At 27.8% G+C, this 19,342-nt stretch overlaps 1 protein-coding gene across 3 annotated transcripts; it reads right to left on the bottom strand.

Annotated features, from left to right (window-relative positions):
• Positions 1 to 507: 507 nt before the first annotated feature.
• LOC107442955 (uncharacterized) lies at positions 508 to 17,729 on the bottom strand. Of its 3 annotated transcripts, none has more exons than XM_016056660.5 (2): positions 17,477 to 17,729; positions 508 to 6,366 (listed from the first exon to the last, which is right to left on the bottom strand). In XM_016056660.5, the coding sequence occupies exon 2, from the start codon at positions 6,312 to 6,314 to the stop codon at positions 1,512 to 1,514; it is 4,803 nt and encodes a 1,600-aa protein (XP_015912146.3). In that variant the 5' UTR covers positions 6,315 to 6,366; positions 17,477 to 17,729; the 3' UTR covers positions 508 to 1,511. The 3 variants fall into 3 exon arrangements, with proteins under 3 accessions (XP_015912146.3, XP_015912149.3, XP_087021401.1); XM_016056663.5 differs by having other exon boundaries at positions 16,613 to 17,681; XM_087165275.1 differs by lacking the exon at positions 17,477 to 17,729 and adding an exon at positions 6,507 to 6,682.
• Between the last annotated feature and the right edge of the window lie 1,613 nt (positions 17,730 to 19,342).

Here is a 19,342-nt window from a genome sequence, read left to right as displayed (position 1 = left end):
TACAACTTTAAAAGTAAGGGACCAATATTTTTATTACATCACATTGTTAATTCATCAAATCATTCAATTGTTATGATTATAACTATTTAGGCAACACATTTTGCTGGAGGATTCAATTTGCACTCATATTTATAAAGAAGCAGCACATGTTGTTTACAATTAAATAGCAAAATTCAAAAGAAAAAATTGGTAAAAAATGAACACACAATTATTTTGTTCAAACTTTTCTTTCAACCTACAACTTTTTATGTGACAGAGAATATATATTTCAAAGATAAAAACTTATTAAATATTTGTGTTAAAAGCGTAACACAGAGGACCAGTGACCCCTGATACACTCTCGTAACATCTAAAAAATGAGTTGCTTATGAATTTTGTTTCCTTACTAAACTAGCATTCAGAGTAGTTGAAAAAAATTGCTAGAAATAGTTTTTCGATAAGTAGTGCACTACACTTCAAACTGTGAGAAAAGGGGTGACTACAAGTAGTTTCTTTACTTGTAGCAAGTTATTTTTTTTTTTTTACAGCAAGAGAATAGCCACATAAAGTTTTGTTCAATTTCATAAAAGGAATTTGGCATCTTTTTAAGGATCAAAATATAATAAGCTACAGCCCACAGTTGAAAGCTGAAAAATTGAAACTAGATAACTTTACATTGAACCAAGAGTTTTGCAATGCTGATTTTTTTTATTTTCATTATATTCAGGCAAATCAATTGTGTCGTTCTTTCATCACTTCATGTTTAAAAAATTGAGAAATTTTGTTTCTATTTGTTTGTTTTTCTGTTTTAACTAAAGCGAAGCACTTCTAATAGACTTTATTCTTTTAGTGTCACTTATTTTCTTGTATCATAACACAGATAAATGACAACATAGAAAACTTTAATTCTCAACGTTGAAGTTCAGAACTAAGAGCAATTTTCTTCCTGTTTTTCTTTTAATTTTTTTTTTTTATTAAACTTTCTTTTTATCAGGATTTAAAAAAAATTGCGATTTTAGTGATTTTTTTTCTTTTTTTGGCTGAGTATTTAGCATTCTGCCAAATCACTGTTTGTTACATCAGTAGTTATTTTTGTTACCCTTAGAATATATTTATAATTAAATGTCTTTTTTGTCATTTATAAATTATCAAAATTTAAAAAAGAATAATATTAATTACATTCACATTGCAAATTCAAGAGAAAAACTCATGTGTTTTTGTAAGGAAACTGTCATACATTTTTCAAGAATACATATACATATATATGAAAATTTAAAAAAGAAATGCTTTTTAAAACAATGGTTCCAAGCTTTAAATTAAATGCACATAAAAATAAAGTTAAAATCACTTTTAAGTGTCAATTCACTTAAGTTCTGTTACTTATTTTGTTTTAATTTAAGTACTAACACAGCACATATAAGGCTAAGTTGATGAACCAAACAACAATTTTGTTAAAGAGCTGTTGCTAAATCTGTACTCGGCTATTTTTTTTTTTTTTTTTTTTTAGATAACATTTTCCAACTATGTATTAGTTAATTGAACAGAAATTCGTTGTAGTATTTTCCAAGCTCCAATTCAGAAAAGTCCATCTTTTCATCAATGTAACTTCCTTTTCCAATTAGCTCCAAATTAACCTTGTTTTTGTATAGGTCCAATTCTTGAAAGGAATTGTTTCCATCTGACAACAATTCTATTTCCCACATGGCATATGGACTTAGCACTATACCCCCAGATTGAAGCATGATACACATATGGTTGCTATTTATGGATTCTCCATTTCTTGACTTTTCAAAAGACCATTCAAATGTATAGCAGCCGGTGGGAATTACGTAAATTCTGTCACCACACCTGTAGTAAGAATTACCTAGATGTGTTGCTTTCACTTTATATTTTTTTAAGGCTTCATCCAGTGTTGATTGCGTGTCATTATCTCTCGCTCTAAAGTACAAATCTACATGGATCAACTTGATGGCATATTTATTCGATGGAGACATCGCAATATCTGCTTTCACAACAACTTTCTCTCCAGAGAGTAATTTTGATATCATTTTTTTGTATTGCTCATTTTCCCAAACAAAAAATGGCCGAGTCGAAACACAGCCACTCAGAAAATCAGTAATGACTAAATCATGTTTCATGTTTATTTTTTGGTCTGTTATTAAATCTTTTATTTCTTTTAACTTTTTTCTGACTTCAGACACACATTTATACCATTGACCATTTGATGACAATTGAAGATGGTAATGTTCTTCATAAAGGTAACCAAAAGGAAAGATCCATTGCTTCAAAACATCCATCAATACATTATACTGTTTTAAAAGAAAACTATTATCGATTACTTTGCGTAGTTCTTGGAATGCAGTGGCCAATTCTTGATTAGAAAATTTTACATTTTCTGCAATGGCGGCATAATAACTGGCTCTGCTTTTGTTCAAAAGCTGAATTTCTTTGAAACTTAGCAAATGATTATATATATGAATCATTGTAATAGTGGATTCTTCTAGTTTTTCAATGTATTCAGCTACATCTCTACTTATTTTAAACCATTGTTTTAATCTTATTAAGTGAGACTGTATATCCTTTAACACACCTTGTACTTTCCAGTTACCAATATCAAGCGATATCTTTGTCTTTCCGTCCTTGCTATGCATCGAGTTATCAATATCGATTTCTATTTTTTCCAATATTGGTATAACCGATTGACAGATTTTATCCTCCAACAACTTTAGCATTTGCATATTAATTGTAACTTGTTCGAAAGAATTAGCCATTATATCCATTTTTGCTTTATATGTTATTGGATTTCCTTCCAATAATTCTATGATCATTCTTGCATTATTTTGAATTTTAATCTTTTTAATTTCTTCCTTTAAAAGAGCACTACTTTTGCTGGAGGGCAGTTTTGTAGTTTCATTACCTGAAACTGAAGAATCATGTTTTTGTACAATAGTCAAAATTTCAACTGCAATAATTTCTAAGACATCAATAATATGATGAAACTTTTCTACTGTGATTGTCACACAGCGTAACTGTATGAAATCTTGTAGCTCCTCTTTCATGTTAAGAAAATTTTGTTTTTCCATTTCGGATTGCTCTTTCAAGACAAGTATTTCATCAAGCAATTTATTAATTTCATTATCATGCTTTCCTTTGATTGCATTAATTTCAATAAAAAAATTAGTATTAATAGCCCTATTTATTTGTATTTTTTCATCAATATTTTTTCTATTATTATCAGCAATTTTATTTAGAACTAATAATACATCATCAACTGTTTGTGGCTCTTTTCCAATTTTAATACAGTCATTCATGAACTTTAGATGACTGTAAATATCATTTGTTAGATAACTGTCATGCCTATAGTGCAAGCTGTTTATGTTTACTGAACAAGCAGAGTTGATAGCACTAAGCAATATTTTGCTGTCACAAGGATCGTTATCATGATTGAGTTCCGAGTTAAAGTGGCCGATTCTATACAGTAATGATTGATAAAATCCATTGAAGTCTATTTCCTTATGGAGTTTTGGATGTTCCTTCACCAAAAGAAGGAATTCATTGTGAAATTCTAATGCATTGTAAGCATTTGTAATTATTTCGCTGTTATCTAAAAGTTTCAAACACTGAAATACAGAATTTTTTTTAAAACCATCACTTATATTTGATAGCAAAAAATGTCTAAACAAAGTTATGAACCTAACAAAATCTTTACAGATAGGTACAGGTCTTGCTATGTTTATTTCATCGCCATCTCCTGCCTTATGGTCAAAAATTTCAACTGTATATGTTTCTTTTGGTTTGAATAATTTAGCTACGATTCGAGAAAAAGGTGTGGATAGTCTTTCTACTGAAACATTTCCAACAATAAAACCCACATTGGAATCAGTTATAAACGCACCGCTTTGATTGAAGGTTTTATCCATAGTGTCGTTACTCTGCAAGCCTGGAATAATGTTAACTAATAAATTGGATTGTCTTTGAATGACTTCTTGGTTGTTGTGAGTTAAAATTGTCAAGCTTTCATAATTTAAAAACCTGTAGCAAGCGCTAAAAACAAAACCTCCAGATTTATTCCCGTCATTGCTTAGATCTATCTTTCTAGCATCAATAACCTCACATGTTGGTGCAAAGAAAAGAACAGATATACCTTTACCTTTCAAAAGTACATCTTGATCAATAAATATTTTACTTGAAGCGATTAAACAAACTGTTTTCATATCCTTATGCAACCCAAAGAAATTTTCATTTTTATCGGAAAAGGTAACAGCTTCATCACAAGTCACTTCTGGTATGTTTTTTAGGCTTATGTACTGAGCTTTAATCACCATTGCAGTTCCTACAAAAGAAATTTTAGTTTCGTTCTCGAATGCTAGTTTCGAAACTTGGCTCATTTCTTCAACTTTCCCTTCATCTTTACTAAACTGTTTACAATTTTTAATATTTCTGATGCTAAAAGAATTTTTATGTTTTTGTACTTTGTACTCAGAGAGTTCATTGTAGAGTTTAAATAAACGCGTTTTAAATACTTCAGAATCAAGGAGAAACTTATTGACATCTTGCAATGCATCTGACCATGCTGATGATGATGATCCAGAGTTTATCTGTTTTTTGTTTAAGTTTTCAAGAAAATTGATACTTTTTCCTAAATTTAAAAGAATAGATAGATATTTCCAAGGTATACAAATTTCTAAGTCCTTTTCACATGCATAAAATGCTCCTACCAACTCACATATTGCAGTTGTGTTTTTTATTTTATTTATTTTGTCATATAAGGTAGCCTGGTCTTTTTGCAGCTTATGAATTAAGCTTATGACATCTAATGATTTTGTTTTTTTATCATAATCGACTTTCATTGCTTCTGTTAAACTATAAAGACTATTTCTTATTCGATTCCCAATCTTATCATTGGTAGTAAGGATAAAAAGTTGAAGATCCTTTTTAAAAATATCAAAATTGGCTAATGTGACTTGAAATATGTCAGACCATCCCTTTGTATTTAAGTTCTTTTCACAAAGGATTTCCAGAAAAGCCAAGTATTTTCCTTCGTTGATTATTTGTGATTTAATTTCATCAGAAATAGCTATCTTCAGATTAGATAATTCTTTACTGATTGTCCGTATCACTTCTTCCACTTCGTTTAAATTGTTTATCCTTTCTGCTATGTCAGCAATAATAAAAGAGCTACTTCTATATCTTAATAACAAAGTACGAGTTTCCTTTATGGCAGTTTCTACATTCTCCGGGGCTGTTGCAAACGAGTCTAACTTAATATGAATATCTTTTTCTAAAGAGAGAAAATATTTCTGTACGTAATCTGCTATCTCCTCAAACTTCATCCGCAATGTTGTACTCATTTCTTCCACTGAATCATAAATATCATTCTTCAATTTTTCAGACAAGCCATACCCAAAGCTATCTTTGTTCTTATATGTAAAATCAAGTTCTTCAAAGATTATCTTTTTTATAGGATTTTTTGCAATCTGGCACGTGTTAATTTTGCTCAAAGGTCCTTTTTCATCAGGACGTCTGAATAATCCAATTTTTGTATATTGGTTTCCATTTTTGAACAGCATTATATCAATGATCTTGATCGCAGCTTCATGGTATTTTTTCTCTGTGCTTGTCTCTGATTTTAATCTATTTTTCAAGTCTTCTTTAACATGCATTAAAAAATCAGCCACGTACTTGATTATTGACTCATCGCTTACTGGCTTGTAGTTTCCCCCTTCCTTCACAGCTATATTATCAACTTTTGTTACAATGAGAGCGATACTTAGTCGAAATTGGTCAATGTCTTTTATAAAATCAAAAGCATTTCTCATCAGTGACATGAAATCTTTTCTGTTTTCTCCTTCCTTGACCGATGAATAACTTACAGTGAATATCATTTTAATGCATTCGGCATGATCTGCTGCTACTTTTATGAAATGTGTTGTAGCCAAATCGTAACCCGTGCTTCTCGTGTCCCCGAATCCAGGGCAGTCGTAAAAAACATTGTTGGTGATTGGATCTACTACAAGCTCAGGAAATATTGTTTTTGAGTTGATTGTTGATCTACCAATTCTTTCATCAACGTCATAAATTAAAAACTCTCCTGATCCCATGTCTTTTGCTATCAACATGGAATTGTCACCCACTATCCATTGAGTGAATGTACTCTTTCCTGTACCTGTAACACCTAAAACTAAAATCACCTTCTTGCAGTTATCCAACAGCTTAATCTCCTGCTTGCTTCTTTCAACAAGATCGAAAGCATGCTTCATGTGAATGTGGACATCTTTTTCAGCATTCTGCAAACTGTCTGTGTCTCCTGTTTCCATGATGGCTTTATTAAACATAACCCATTGATATAGAATAACTGCTGCTTGCTGGCTTATTCATTCCACGAGTCTGCAAAATAAGATTTATTTAATAAATACACACAGCAAGAACATTCATTTTAATTAGAGGAACAGAGTTTTTTTTAAAAAAAAAAAATATGTAACTTGTTATTTTACAAAACATAAAAAGAAACAAGCCAGTCAGTGTACCTAATGAGGCTACATAAAGCAACAGTCCTTATGAGTCTTATGTTATGGATGGTAATAGTGTGCCCACAGCAGATTTTTAACAGTAGTTAATGGAAACTTATTGATTAGGGCGGTTTGGTTGGTAGGTAACATTGCAAGTTCTGATCAGCCTTGGGAAGAAAAGAAAAACAAAAAACATGAGTTTTTTTTATTTAAACCAGTTTTTTTTATTTATTTTAATCAGGTTTTTTTTTTTTTTTAACATCGAAAAATATTTTATGTCCTTAACTGAAATCAATTAAGCTATTCCTAAGTATTTCAGAGTATTTAACTATTAATTAATGTTTTCAATTAACTATTGAAAAATATCCATTTTTGTTTCGTAAATATGTTAAAATAATTAAAAAAAATACTTTAAATATGCTTTTATATTTTTTCTACGACTCCATTAAATATTCAAATAAACAATTAACATTTACATTTTATTTTTATAATATATATGCTAGGCGATTTTCCACCCTTGATTATCTATAACAGTGGTTTCCAACTGGCGGCCCGGGAAGCCCTTTTTGTGGCCCGCGAACTAAAATATATTAGTTGTCATTTTTTTGCGGAAAATTTTCGTAAAAAATCTATATGGGTTTGAAATACTTTTCTCGTTAATAAAAACCTAATTTCTTCGTTTCTTTGAAATTTATCATACCAACGGTGCAAAAAAATTATTTCTCAGGTTTTGCATCCAAGAAAATATTTATTCAAATAAAGAAAATAATCGTGTATGTTGCTCTTTTTTATTTCATTTTTTTTTTGTATTTTGTGAATATAATTTAGCATGTATCAGAAATTTTCTCGAAGAAATTCTCCGATTTAACTTTTTGAAACTACTCATTTTAGACGAAATTATTTACACACACATTTGTAAATTTTAAATTTAAAATGCAAATATCTATTCTCTGGTGGTTGCAGCAGACAAACCTCAATTTCGTCATTGAACATTTTGTGTGTTAGTACTATGTAAGTTTTAATGCCAACCTTTCTAAAGTTTTATATCTTAACAATTAGATATCTGTTGCACATTAATTGTTTAATACATGGGTGCACATTTAAGTTATTGTAGCCTGATTTTTTTAATATGCAATTAAATATTTTTAAAAATCAACTTCTTGTTTTAATTTGTAATTCAATACTTTTGTTTTGTACAACTTGGTAAAAATCTGACAGTAATATTTAATGTTCCTTCAAACTTTAAAGAGTCCTACATGAAAATTTGACAAAGTTGCGGCCTGCCATTTGAATTTTGTTTTTGATTGTGGCCCCCGGCCTTGTGTTAGTTGGAAACCCCTGATCTATAATATTGAAATGCGATGCTAAATATTAAATGCTTCAATATTATTTAATTAATATCATTTGTATGCAATTTATTATATTAGAATTAAGTTTTATAAAATTAAATTTTTTTTTAAATCCATTGAATTTATAGGTACAAATTTTAATTTCTGGCCATGTATCTTATACATTTTATTTTATTATAATTAAAAAATACTTCAAAATAATAGAATAACAAAAAATTACATGGTACAAAAGTAACATGGGTTGCATATAAAACTAAGAAAGTAAATTTTAGTAGAAATGGTTTAATAATAAACTAGTTTTTTTTCATTTATTTTAATATAATAGAACTTTAAAAATAACAGTGTAATTGTCCTGATATTTTTTATTTTCCTGATAAAAAAATATTTTGTCATTATTTGTCCCTTGTTTTTAGCTTTTGTCCTGATATTTCTGATTTATGTGAGTTTAGCACATCCCATTTTCTACAAATACTAATGCAATTCTTAAAATAAATGGTTTGAATAATCGAAAGATTTGGATTATCCATCAAATATCTTTTTCTTCTAATTTATAGTTCATTGAACTAATTTATTTTTAAACACAAATGTTAAGACCCAGATTCACTATATTCTCATTTCAAAATTATTGAAACCCCACTTCATAATATTTGATTAAAGAAGTTGTGAACTTGATTGAAAATTTTAAGTATTGATATGTAGGAATGTTAACTATTTGATATTTATTATTTTTTTTCATGCAAAGTGACATTAAAATTTCCTATATAATTATCTCAAACTATTTTGAGTGGCTCAGTGCTTCATTAATTAAATTCAGGGGTCTGTCTAGGTTTTACTGAGAGGTATCTATTTTGTGAAAATTGATACATAATTTGTGAAAAATTAAAAATTATATTAAAGAATTCAACACAAAAATATGGATTTATCGTTTCTTAAGGGACAAAAAAATAAAATTTTAAGAAAAAGTATTTTGTGAAACTACCATTTTTCCTAAAATTGAATTTGTGAAACTACCGTTTTTCCTAAAGTTGAATTTGTGAAGGTACCCCTGAAATTATACAATAAAACATTTTAAAACTTATTTTTTTGAATAACTCTGGCATTAAAAATAGTATAATTTTTATTTTTTTGCGTTAAAATTTGCCCCTATTGTACTTAAGTAGAGAAAATTATGCTTTTTTTTTATTTGTTGTTTGCCCTTTTTCAAAAATAGTTTAGTCTGCTGCATCAAAAAATATCCTGATTTTTTCTTTAACCCACTTCAAGGTCGTCAATTCACTTATTAAAAAAAAGCAGCAATGAATAAAGAGAAATGCAATAAAAATTTTGTAAATTAATCTGAATATTTTATTTATTTATTTTTTTAACACAAAAAATACATTTTGAAAATAGTATTACAAAATATGAATAAAATCAAAATACAATAAAAATTTGTTTACTTTGATAACAGAAAAATGTTTTTAAGCATTAACTGATAAGTAACTTATAAAATTTAAACAAGTTTCCATTAATGCTTTTGATCGTAGCAAGCTTTAACAAAATAAAAATTGCTCTCATTTTTTTAATTTTACTTGTCCAATAATAACATTATTTAACTAATAAATTTAAAAATTTTTAGAAAATGGAATTCATGATGCTGTACAATATTTTAAACATTTTTAGAACATTTTCAGGGTCTGTCCAGACCAAATTTACTACCGTTAAGCGGTACCTTCACAAATTCAACTGAATCAAAAACGGCAGTTTCACAAAATACTTTTTCTTAAAATTTTATCTTTGTATCCCTTAAGAAACGATAAATCCATATTTTTACTATATTTTTGTGTTGATTTTTTAATATCATTTTTAATTTTTCACAAATTATGTCTGAATTTTCACAAAATAGGTACCTCTCAGAAAAGCCTGGACTGACCCCTGATTTTGTTCACAATGTATTTTTATAGATACTTTTGCACGAAAGCTCTGAAGTCAGAACATTTAAAAATTATAAATCTATGTTTATTTAAAGAAAGGCAGATTCCCACTAAACGTAAAAATAGAAACTCTCTGTAAGAAAATTTGAAGAAAAAAACATTCATTTGGTTCTAGTTAAAAGAAAACTCTTAAATAATTTTAAAAAAACTTTCCTTTTAAAAAGATTATTCAAAAAAAAAAAATAAATAAAAAAGTTTAAAAATACCTTAATTATGATTTTGGTTCTAAATTGTCATAAAAATAAATTTCTTTTAGTTAAAAGTAGTCAGTAAAAAGTTAAGGTAGTTTATATGGGTCATTCTCACAAAAACAGTCATTTTCATGTCCCCAGTATATTTTATGTTTGTTTTACAGCTTACGAAAAAAAAAAAATTCAGGGAAAGTGTCCTTCAGAATGCAAGCTCACAAAGGAATAAAAATAAAATTATCAATTTTCATTTTTTATTTATTTTAGGTAGTTAAAATATACCAATATGTCATTCCCTCACTTGTCCCCACTGCTGATTTAAAAAAAGAAAAAAATTGTTTCTGAAATAAAAATTTTTTACAAATTCATGTTTTTTATTTCAGAATACTGAAATATAGAATTCAGAAAATCAATTTTAAATTTAATTTTTGATAAAAATATTAACACAGCACTATTTTAAACTTTGTCCCCAGTGTTTTGCGTCATTCCCTCACAACAATGTTCTTATCACCAGCAATCTTCTTAGAATAAAAATATTTTAATAAAAACTTCAGAAGTTAACAACTGGCATCATAGAACAAAATTGCAGTATGTTTCCATCTTCAACTTAAAGAAGCTTTGCTGTGGAATAAATTTGAATGAATCAAATCAGGTAAAATTTTTTACATTTGTCATTCCCTCATATCATTTTTTAGAGTAAAATAAAATACAACTTCATCGAGAAAGTGGATAATTATATGTTGCTTTCTTGTATGAATATAATTGTATGTGATTGACTTCAGAAATTAATTAGGCCTAATTGTTATTTTTAAATTTTATTGAATTCGCCATTCCCTCACTAGTGTATAAAGTGAGGGAATGATGCTGAAGTGAGGGAATGATTCAAGATGAGTATATTATTAAATTTTTTTTTTGTTCAATCGTGCCAGCCAATTTTATTTCCCAAACCTGTAAAAACTATTAAATATATAAGACTAAATTATAATAAATATTAGATATACTTAGTATGTTATCATTTTCAAACTTTAGGTAGATGTAACTTAGATAAAAAACATGTATTAAAATAAAATATCATTCCCTCACTATTAGTGTCATTCCTCACTTTTTAAATAGTGAAAATAATTAATTTACTTATTAATTAATTTGAAAAATAAATTAAAAAATTAATAAATTAATTTATTAAATTGATTAATTAATTATTATAAATTAATTATAAATTACTTATTTAAAAAATTAATTAATTTAAATATTAAGTATAATTTATAGGATATATACTTTCTTTATAATGCCATTACATATTTCTATTAATATAAAAAGTTTCAGAGCTTTTTATTCACTTTACTTTTTTGGGATTTTATGAACTGAAAAATGACAGTTTTCGTGCAATGACCCATATATATACACATACAGTGTTCTCCCAAATCGTTTTTTGAAGGGCGGCCTGCCCTTTGATCCCTATAAATGTCCTGTTTCCCTCTTTGTCAATTTTGAAAAAATTAGCTGCCCATCCCTTAAAAACACTGCCTTTTAATTCATATTTCCTTTTTAAAATAATTCACTGTATAAATAACAATTACACACTGGTAAAATCATTTGTGTTTATAGGTTTAATTCTGATTACTATTATAAATATTTACTTTGTTAGGATTATTATCAACTCGTTAAATTTTTATGACCTCGTTAAGTATCTCTTTTTTTCTCAGGGGATATTAAAAAGTTTTTTAATAAATAGCTTTTTTTTAAAAAATGCAACTTGAACTGTTTATTTTCTCATAATTTTCAGTTTAAATTATATAAAAATCTTTCAAGTTGTTTATCAATTAATAATTTTTTCGATTTAATTGTTTTTTGAAAAAAATTTATGCTCAGAGATTGTCCATTAGCATGCCTTTATTTTTTTATAAACTCTCTTGTTCTGATAACGAGAGAGAATCATTTTTTGAAATATACACATATAATAGTACAAGAGGTATCTAAAATTATCGGAAACGAATTCAGTTATTACATGATATGACACATTTTGGTAAATTTTTACAATGCTAAGTGAGCACCCTTTAGGGTGAGGAAACACCCTGCCCTTCTTTGTTCCTAGGGAGAACTCTGTACATCTATAAATATACCCATAGCAGAATTTACACAGTGAATCTGCAGTACTATCTTCACAAATCCAAATTTGTCTGCAACCACTGTGCAGTCAGAGATTGTTATTCTAACATGCATGTGCAAATATGAAGTCCTTAAAAATTATACATAACTTTGTGCTGTTTTAATTTAGGTTGAGATACAAGGATGCTAAAATAAAGTAACAAAAAAGAAATTCCTATACAGTCAAACCTGTAATCAAGTAACGGAAGAAGAAAAAATATTCTTTTGTTCTTCAATTCTACTTTTTAATTTCTGTTAGATCTCATTGGTTTGTTTTCTTTTTAGAAATTATTTTTTAGTTTAAATTTAGATATAGGCAAAACAGCAACATGTGCGAATGTTGTAATAATCTGTCCTCTTGGAGGGGTTTCTGCTACTGGATATCCTTTTTAGATAAAACAGTTATTTAAAAAGGACCCCCTAAAAAAAACAGAATTGTTATTAAACTTACTCAGAGTGGGAAAACTTGGAAAATACAAGGAATTTAAAAGGCAACTAAATAAACAGGGAAAATGAATGGAATTTTGAGTTTTTCTTTACTAATTGGGAAAATACAAGGAACTTCATCTCTTATTTTCGTCTTTTGAAAGTGGTGACCACTCAAAGCACAATTTAAGCAGGGGTCTGTTAAGAAGAAAATTGGGTCCGTTAACAGACCCTTCACAAAATATCTTTTCATAAAATATCTTTTCATAAAAAGGGACCTTTCACAAAATAATTTTTCTTTTAATCGGACCCTTCACAAATTGGTTTATCTTCATTATTGTTTTGTTAATCAAATAAACCGTTCTCGTGGGGGAGGGAAGAAAGACGATTCGAGACAAACTAAATTTCCTTAAGTTTAAATTTCAAATGTAGTATTCTAAGAAAATATTTCTACTTTTATAAACATCTTGCGCATATTCTTATTAATATTAAAATCATATATTTTTTTGTAAATAAAAATTAATTTCGACAATTTTTTAAATAAAATATTATAAATTTAAGAATTGTTTAAGTTTACTTAATGTGTAACACATTAGAAGTGATACATTACTAAGTTGTGATATTTAAAATAAGTCCGCTGAAATTATTAAAAATTTAAGTGATTTTCGTGCTAAATTAATTATTCGTTCGAAATAAATATTCTGCGTTGAGCAGTATATGCTAAATACTAAATATTTGTATGCTGCATCTCTAATTAAAAAAGTAGCAGCAATTGTTGAGCAGAATCTCATATCTATTTGCAATTTAAAAACTTCTTGAAAAGGTTTTTAGCAATTTTTGCTATAACAGGACCCTATTTGCACTAATTCACAATAGCAGGACCCTGATTGAAAGAATGTGACTTAACGCTTATTTTATATTCACAAATTATGAATAGTTTTTTCACAATTTTACAAAAACGGACCTTTCACAAACCAGGGTGGCCACTCAAATCAGATTTCAAATTTCCCTGATTTTTCCAGGTTTTAGTTTCTTTATTCTAATAAAGTGTAGGATGTGGGTACAAGAAAAGTGTCTATATTATAAAATATTTTGTTCAAAATGTTATTTTTTTAACATATCTTGAAAAAAATAATTTATTTTGATAATTTGGCAAGATTTTTTTATTCATTTTTTAATGTTTTGGTACAAAATTTTGAATCAAAAATCATATATTGACAAACAAAAGAGTAAAATTAAATATTAGTACATAGTCAGTTCTTAAAAAAAAAAAAAACCTTTTTTTAAAATTAAAATATGTTATAAAAGGGGTTAAAATGAAATAGAAAAATTAGCATTAATGCAAGAATTGTAACAATTTGTCGATAAACATTGCTGTTAGCGATTGTAAAAAAAAAATTTGTGATTGGTTGGTTTGCTGAGAAAAAATAATTCTCAGATGTCTTTTGATGGGAATACAAAAGCTTTCAGAAAAAGAGTGCAATATAAAATCTATTATTATTATTAAATTATAACCAACTAATTTTTGGAGAATTTTATAAAGTTAAAAATACAAAAAAATTTTGTCAAAATGGAAAAAAAATTACCACGAAAGCATTGGAACAAACTTAAGCCATAAATGGATTCAGCCCAAGGACAGAGTTTAAAAACAGAAGCTAATATAATCCCTTCTTCCACCTCCCCCACAATCTTTCCTAAATTGCACAGTCCATAGCTGTCAAAGGTTTCCACATTTGTTTAGCAACGGTGGGGGAATTTTATGTGGCATTCTAGTTTAACAGAGCTGTAATGGAGCAAATTTTGATGCAAGCAAAATATTGCTAAATTGATGATATTTCAACTGCTTGGAGAAAGTGGGGGGAAAAAAGTGGATATAATGGATGAAATAATTTAAATTAAGAAAATTATTAAATAATTTAAATTAGTGAAATTAAAAAAATTTCCAGCTTTTCTTTAAAATTCCCTGATTTTTCCTGGTTTTTATCCAAATTTCCCTGATTTTTTCCAGTATAAATAAATTCCTTGATAATTCCAGGTTTTCCAGGTGGGTGGCCACCCTGAAAACGTTTGGACAGAAGACCCTGCTATGAGATATTTAAGGCAGTGTTCTCCTTAAGCGTTTTTAGAAGGGCTGCCTGCCTTATTTGCCCTCTGATCCCTGTAAATTTGCCCTTCTAGTAAAAATTAGCTGCCATCCCTTAAAAACACTGCCTTTTTACTCAGATTCCATTTTTAAAAAAATAAATAACTCACTGTTTAAATAATAATTACTGGTAAAATGATTTATTTATAGGTCTAATTCTGATTACTAACAAATATTTTCTTTTTGAGAATTATTTTCAACTGGTTAAATTTTAATAAGTTTCCCTTTTTTCAGGGGGTGTATTAATGACTCTAAGTGATTTTAAAATAATTTTTTTAAATAAATACCTTTTTTCTTAAAAATGCACATTAAAATGTTCATTTTTAATAGTAATTGGTTTTATAAAAAAAACTTCAAGTTTATCAATTTGTCATACTTTTTTTGAAAAATATTTATCCTCATAGATTTGCCTTTTAGCATGCCCTTTAAATTACAAATCTTTCTCTTGTATTGATAATGTGGGATAATTACTTTCGGAAATATATACAGGGTGTACCAAAATTCTCTTTACAATTTCAAAAATTCATAACTTCGAAAATAAACAAGGTATTTATATTCTGTCTTTTGCATGTATTACTGCAACTAATAAAGTTTTGTTTAGTACACTTCAACATGCGCACCATTGGTGGCCCTAAGCACTTCCAGTCTGTAATCAATTACAAGCCAGGTGATGTAAAGATAATTTTGGAACATCCTGTATATAAGATAGTATAAGAAGGTTTATAGTTTAAAAATGATCAAATTCAGTAATTATCCAATTTTTGCGATGTTAAGTGAGTGCTCTTTTTTAACCCTAGGAAGATCTCTGTTTTAAGGATGATTAATTCAGTACATTTGTTGTTTAATCCTTTTTTGTACACGTAATGGAAATGTGGGAATCGTTTCATACCTTGACGGTCAGACAGCTAGTTTAGGTATAACAATGCCAAAACATGCTATAGAATGTTGGCTTTCAAACTATGTCTATACATATCAAGATGGAAGAGCTGTTCGAGGGCGCTCACCTCCCATTGAGGTGATTGTGGGAGGGGTAAGATGCTTTCTCTCTATCTAACGCAAATACACATTAGTTCCATCAAAAAGGTGAACCAATGTTCTCCCAATACTCGATCAAACTACAGTATGATATGTTTTAAGTATGTTAAACAGTTGCTAAGTTTTATCCACAATTAATACTGTCATAGTTAGCCTGATATAGCCCACTCAAGAGCACTGTGATTGTGTGTTTCCTCTTAATAGATTGTGTATGATATGTACAGATAAAACACAGGGAATTTTTTTTTCCAGATTTGATCAGCAACCCTGTTATTTAAAAACATAATCTGCAAAACCACAGTTTAATATATGATACTATTAATTTAGTATTAATTTAGTTCTCAGGTAATGTAAGTGCCTGGAAACAAATTCAGTTTTTGCATTTCTTGGCATCTAAAATAATAATAAAGACAACAATACTTAAATTTAAATATAAGATGTATGTAAAGAGGTAATTATGCATACAAAAGTATATGCTTTAAAATTATTTTATAGTAAAATATGAAAATAAATGAACATTAAACAATTAAAATTTAAACTTTGTAAAATAAGCTTCCTATCTAAATGTAGGTAAGTTTCAAGCTATTTTTATAAATTTTAAGAACTTTCTTAAAATAAAGAAATAGCAAATCTTTAAGTAATAAAATTTTAAGATGCAATTCAAATTCATAAACTTAATACATAAATTTAAATAATCCTTATATAATTAAAATTTATAATAAATTTAATTTATCTTTTCAAATGTAAAAAATATGGCAAAAATGATAGAAGAGGTACTCCGAATGGAGTAAAGAAATGGCATAGAAATAAATTTAGATGATACATTTTATTCTAAAATTCATTAGAAATTCACAAGAATTTTGCTTACTTCAGGTGCGGTGGTGCTCAGGGAGTGCTGTTCCACTCTTCACTTAGAATTATCAATGAAAAACATACTTTTTAAGTGTATTATGGTTTTTTTAGTGCATTCTTGCTGTGTTTCAAAAATATGAATGCTTCACTTGCCAGATCAATTAACTCTGTTTTCTGAATTTTATTAAATTTCAATATTAAAAGCATTCCATTGGCTCCTAACTGAATTTGTTCAAAACAATTTTCTCTTATAATAAGTATTAGCACCACTAAATGACAGATTTTTTTTTAGTCATGGAATAATTAATTTAAAAAAGCCAATCTGATCGGTAAAGAAGAAAGCACTATTTCATATAATTCAAATGAACCATCCAGTGCTTAGAAAATACTATCATCAATAGAAAGGTAACAATTGGCTGCAAATGCATTGGATGAAATTAGAAACCTCACCTCATACAATTCAAGTATGACTTAGACACAAAATTTAATGCGATTAATATTAAAAAATGTGTAGTGGGTAAACGTCTGCATTCAACTGGGACAATTATATGATTTAAATTCATTTCTCCTATTAAACACGAGTATTATGGATAAATCGACATATAGCTAATGAAAAATACATTGATGATGAATCCATTTAAACAAAATAATACTCGTAATATTATGTATCAGTAACAAAACAGTTATTATTCACTTTCGCTAAAATCTTTATTAAAACATATTTTATACAATTTAGTTTTTCCAGAATAAAATAAAAATATTCCATGAATTAATAATTTTCTTCCACTTGCCAAAGCGATTAACTCCTTTAATCAAGAAAAAAATTTTAGTAATAATGACAATTACTCTTAGGATATTAAATAAAGAAAAATATCTTTACCTGCTATCTAATATGGTATTATTTTCAATACAAATATTGAAGCATAACCAGTTTATCGGAAAATCTTACACGTAAAACCTTATAACTTAAATATTTTTAAAAATAAGAACGATCACTGAAGGTTATTATCAGTTATTCCGTTATTGGTTTAAAGTAAGGGGAATTCCCTTTTACACTCGAGAACTTCAGACTTTACATCTGCTTTAGAGCGCATGCGCTGAAAAACTTTCTACCTTGCGGTCCTCGTTGCTGTCTCGCAGTTTTTGACAGTCAATGAATTGGGGCCTGATCGTTTCTTAAATTTTTTTTTTTACATCTGGAATATTTTACTTTACGAATCAAAGTCGTAGCGTCGAGGGGGCGCCCCTTAATTTTAAAAACATCAGAATTTTTTAAATTTTTTCCTTTTTTTAAAAAATTACTTTTTAATAAAAGATTAATTTAGATGATTTATCAATAATTTATTCTATGTTATCTCACTTTTATGTAAATGGTATCTTAGAAATCATATAATGTCTTCTTTTTTAAATATTTCGATTATTACTTAATGATTTCAGCATTAGTTTATAATAGTGGTTTTTATTTAGTTAGTTTCATTTATGCTCGATATAATTTTTTAAGCATATTCTATTCACTCAACATAGTGTCATAATTTCTAGACATGCTATTTACTTTTTGTAACTTATTTTTGTCTTAAACAACTTGTTTGGAACTGATTTGCTCCCTTCTCATATTAAGATTATATAATGCATAGATATATTCACTAGATTTTATGTAGGTATAATTTGATAGAATTTTTCGTTTCATTTCAGACAAGATATTCATTGCTTCAAAGCTTTCAATAGAATGTGTTTTATATTATTTTATTTGATTAGTAAATAACTTTTAAAAACTTAGCACTGGACTTGCACTAAATGCATTGTATATTATTGCACGTAGGGAAAATGCTATTCTTTTAGAATATAAGCGAATCTCATATCTAGGAATAACGCTGTTAAATAAAGTACACTATGATGGATTTGATTTTCTCATAATTATCCGGATAACAGTTAAAAACGAACTAAATCTGTAAAAAATTCTTTACATGGGTATAGCGACCACTCATTACAATTATTTATGCTTCTCTCTTAAAGATATATTTTGTGATTGTTTTAGATTTTATACTATTACATTACAACTATATGTTCCACAATTAAATTCTTATAAGAACAATTTCCTAATATTTGCTTAAAAGAGTAAATATAAAAAAATCTGAGAATAAAAAGCTAAAATAACTAATATATCAACAAAAAATTTATACTTATTTAAAAGTATACGTTGAAATCGAGAAAAATTGAATTTTTATGTTATGATCCTTAAGGTGAGGGGAAAATAACGGACTACCTTGAGTAATTTTTGATCCTAAGATCCGATCTTCACATTCTAGTATGCATTGTACCTAAACAAGTAAAATTAACATGAAGTGATCCAAACTTCAGATCGTTCTCTTGATAAAACTATGGGGACCCTATTTCACTGATTGATCATTAGATCCTGATAATTAGATTAAAAATAATTCAGGGTGGTCCGATTTTATTTATTTTTTTTCGCCCTGTACTGTAAATCTTAACTTTGACAGAAAGTGGTTATACATAAGAATTTTTACCATGGTTTTTTCTTAATTTTTAGAAAATAAAACATCCAAATTCAGATTAGCCATCTTTTCACAATATACCCTTGTCTTGAATACATGACAGGCATCCTTACGAAAGTTTTTAGTAATGTCAATATAAAAGTTATTATGCCCTCTGTTAAATGCATAAAATTACTTTTAAAATTAAAGAAATTTATAAAATTTTCTCTGTATATTTCTTTTAGAGTTTTAAT

Source organism: Parasteatoda tepidariorum, chromosome 6 (genome assembly GCF_982258835.1).
Source record: "Parasteatoda tepidariorum strain Cologne lab strain chromosome 6, Ptep-v5.0, whole genome shotgun sequence".
In the NCBI taxonomy this organism is placed as follows: Eukaryota; Metazoa; Arthropoda; class Arachnida; order Araneae; family Theridiidae; genus Parasteatoda; species Parasteatoda tepidariorum.
Note: the sequence above shows the minus strand (reverse complement) of the source record. Positions and strands in the feature narration are given on the sequence as shown.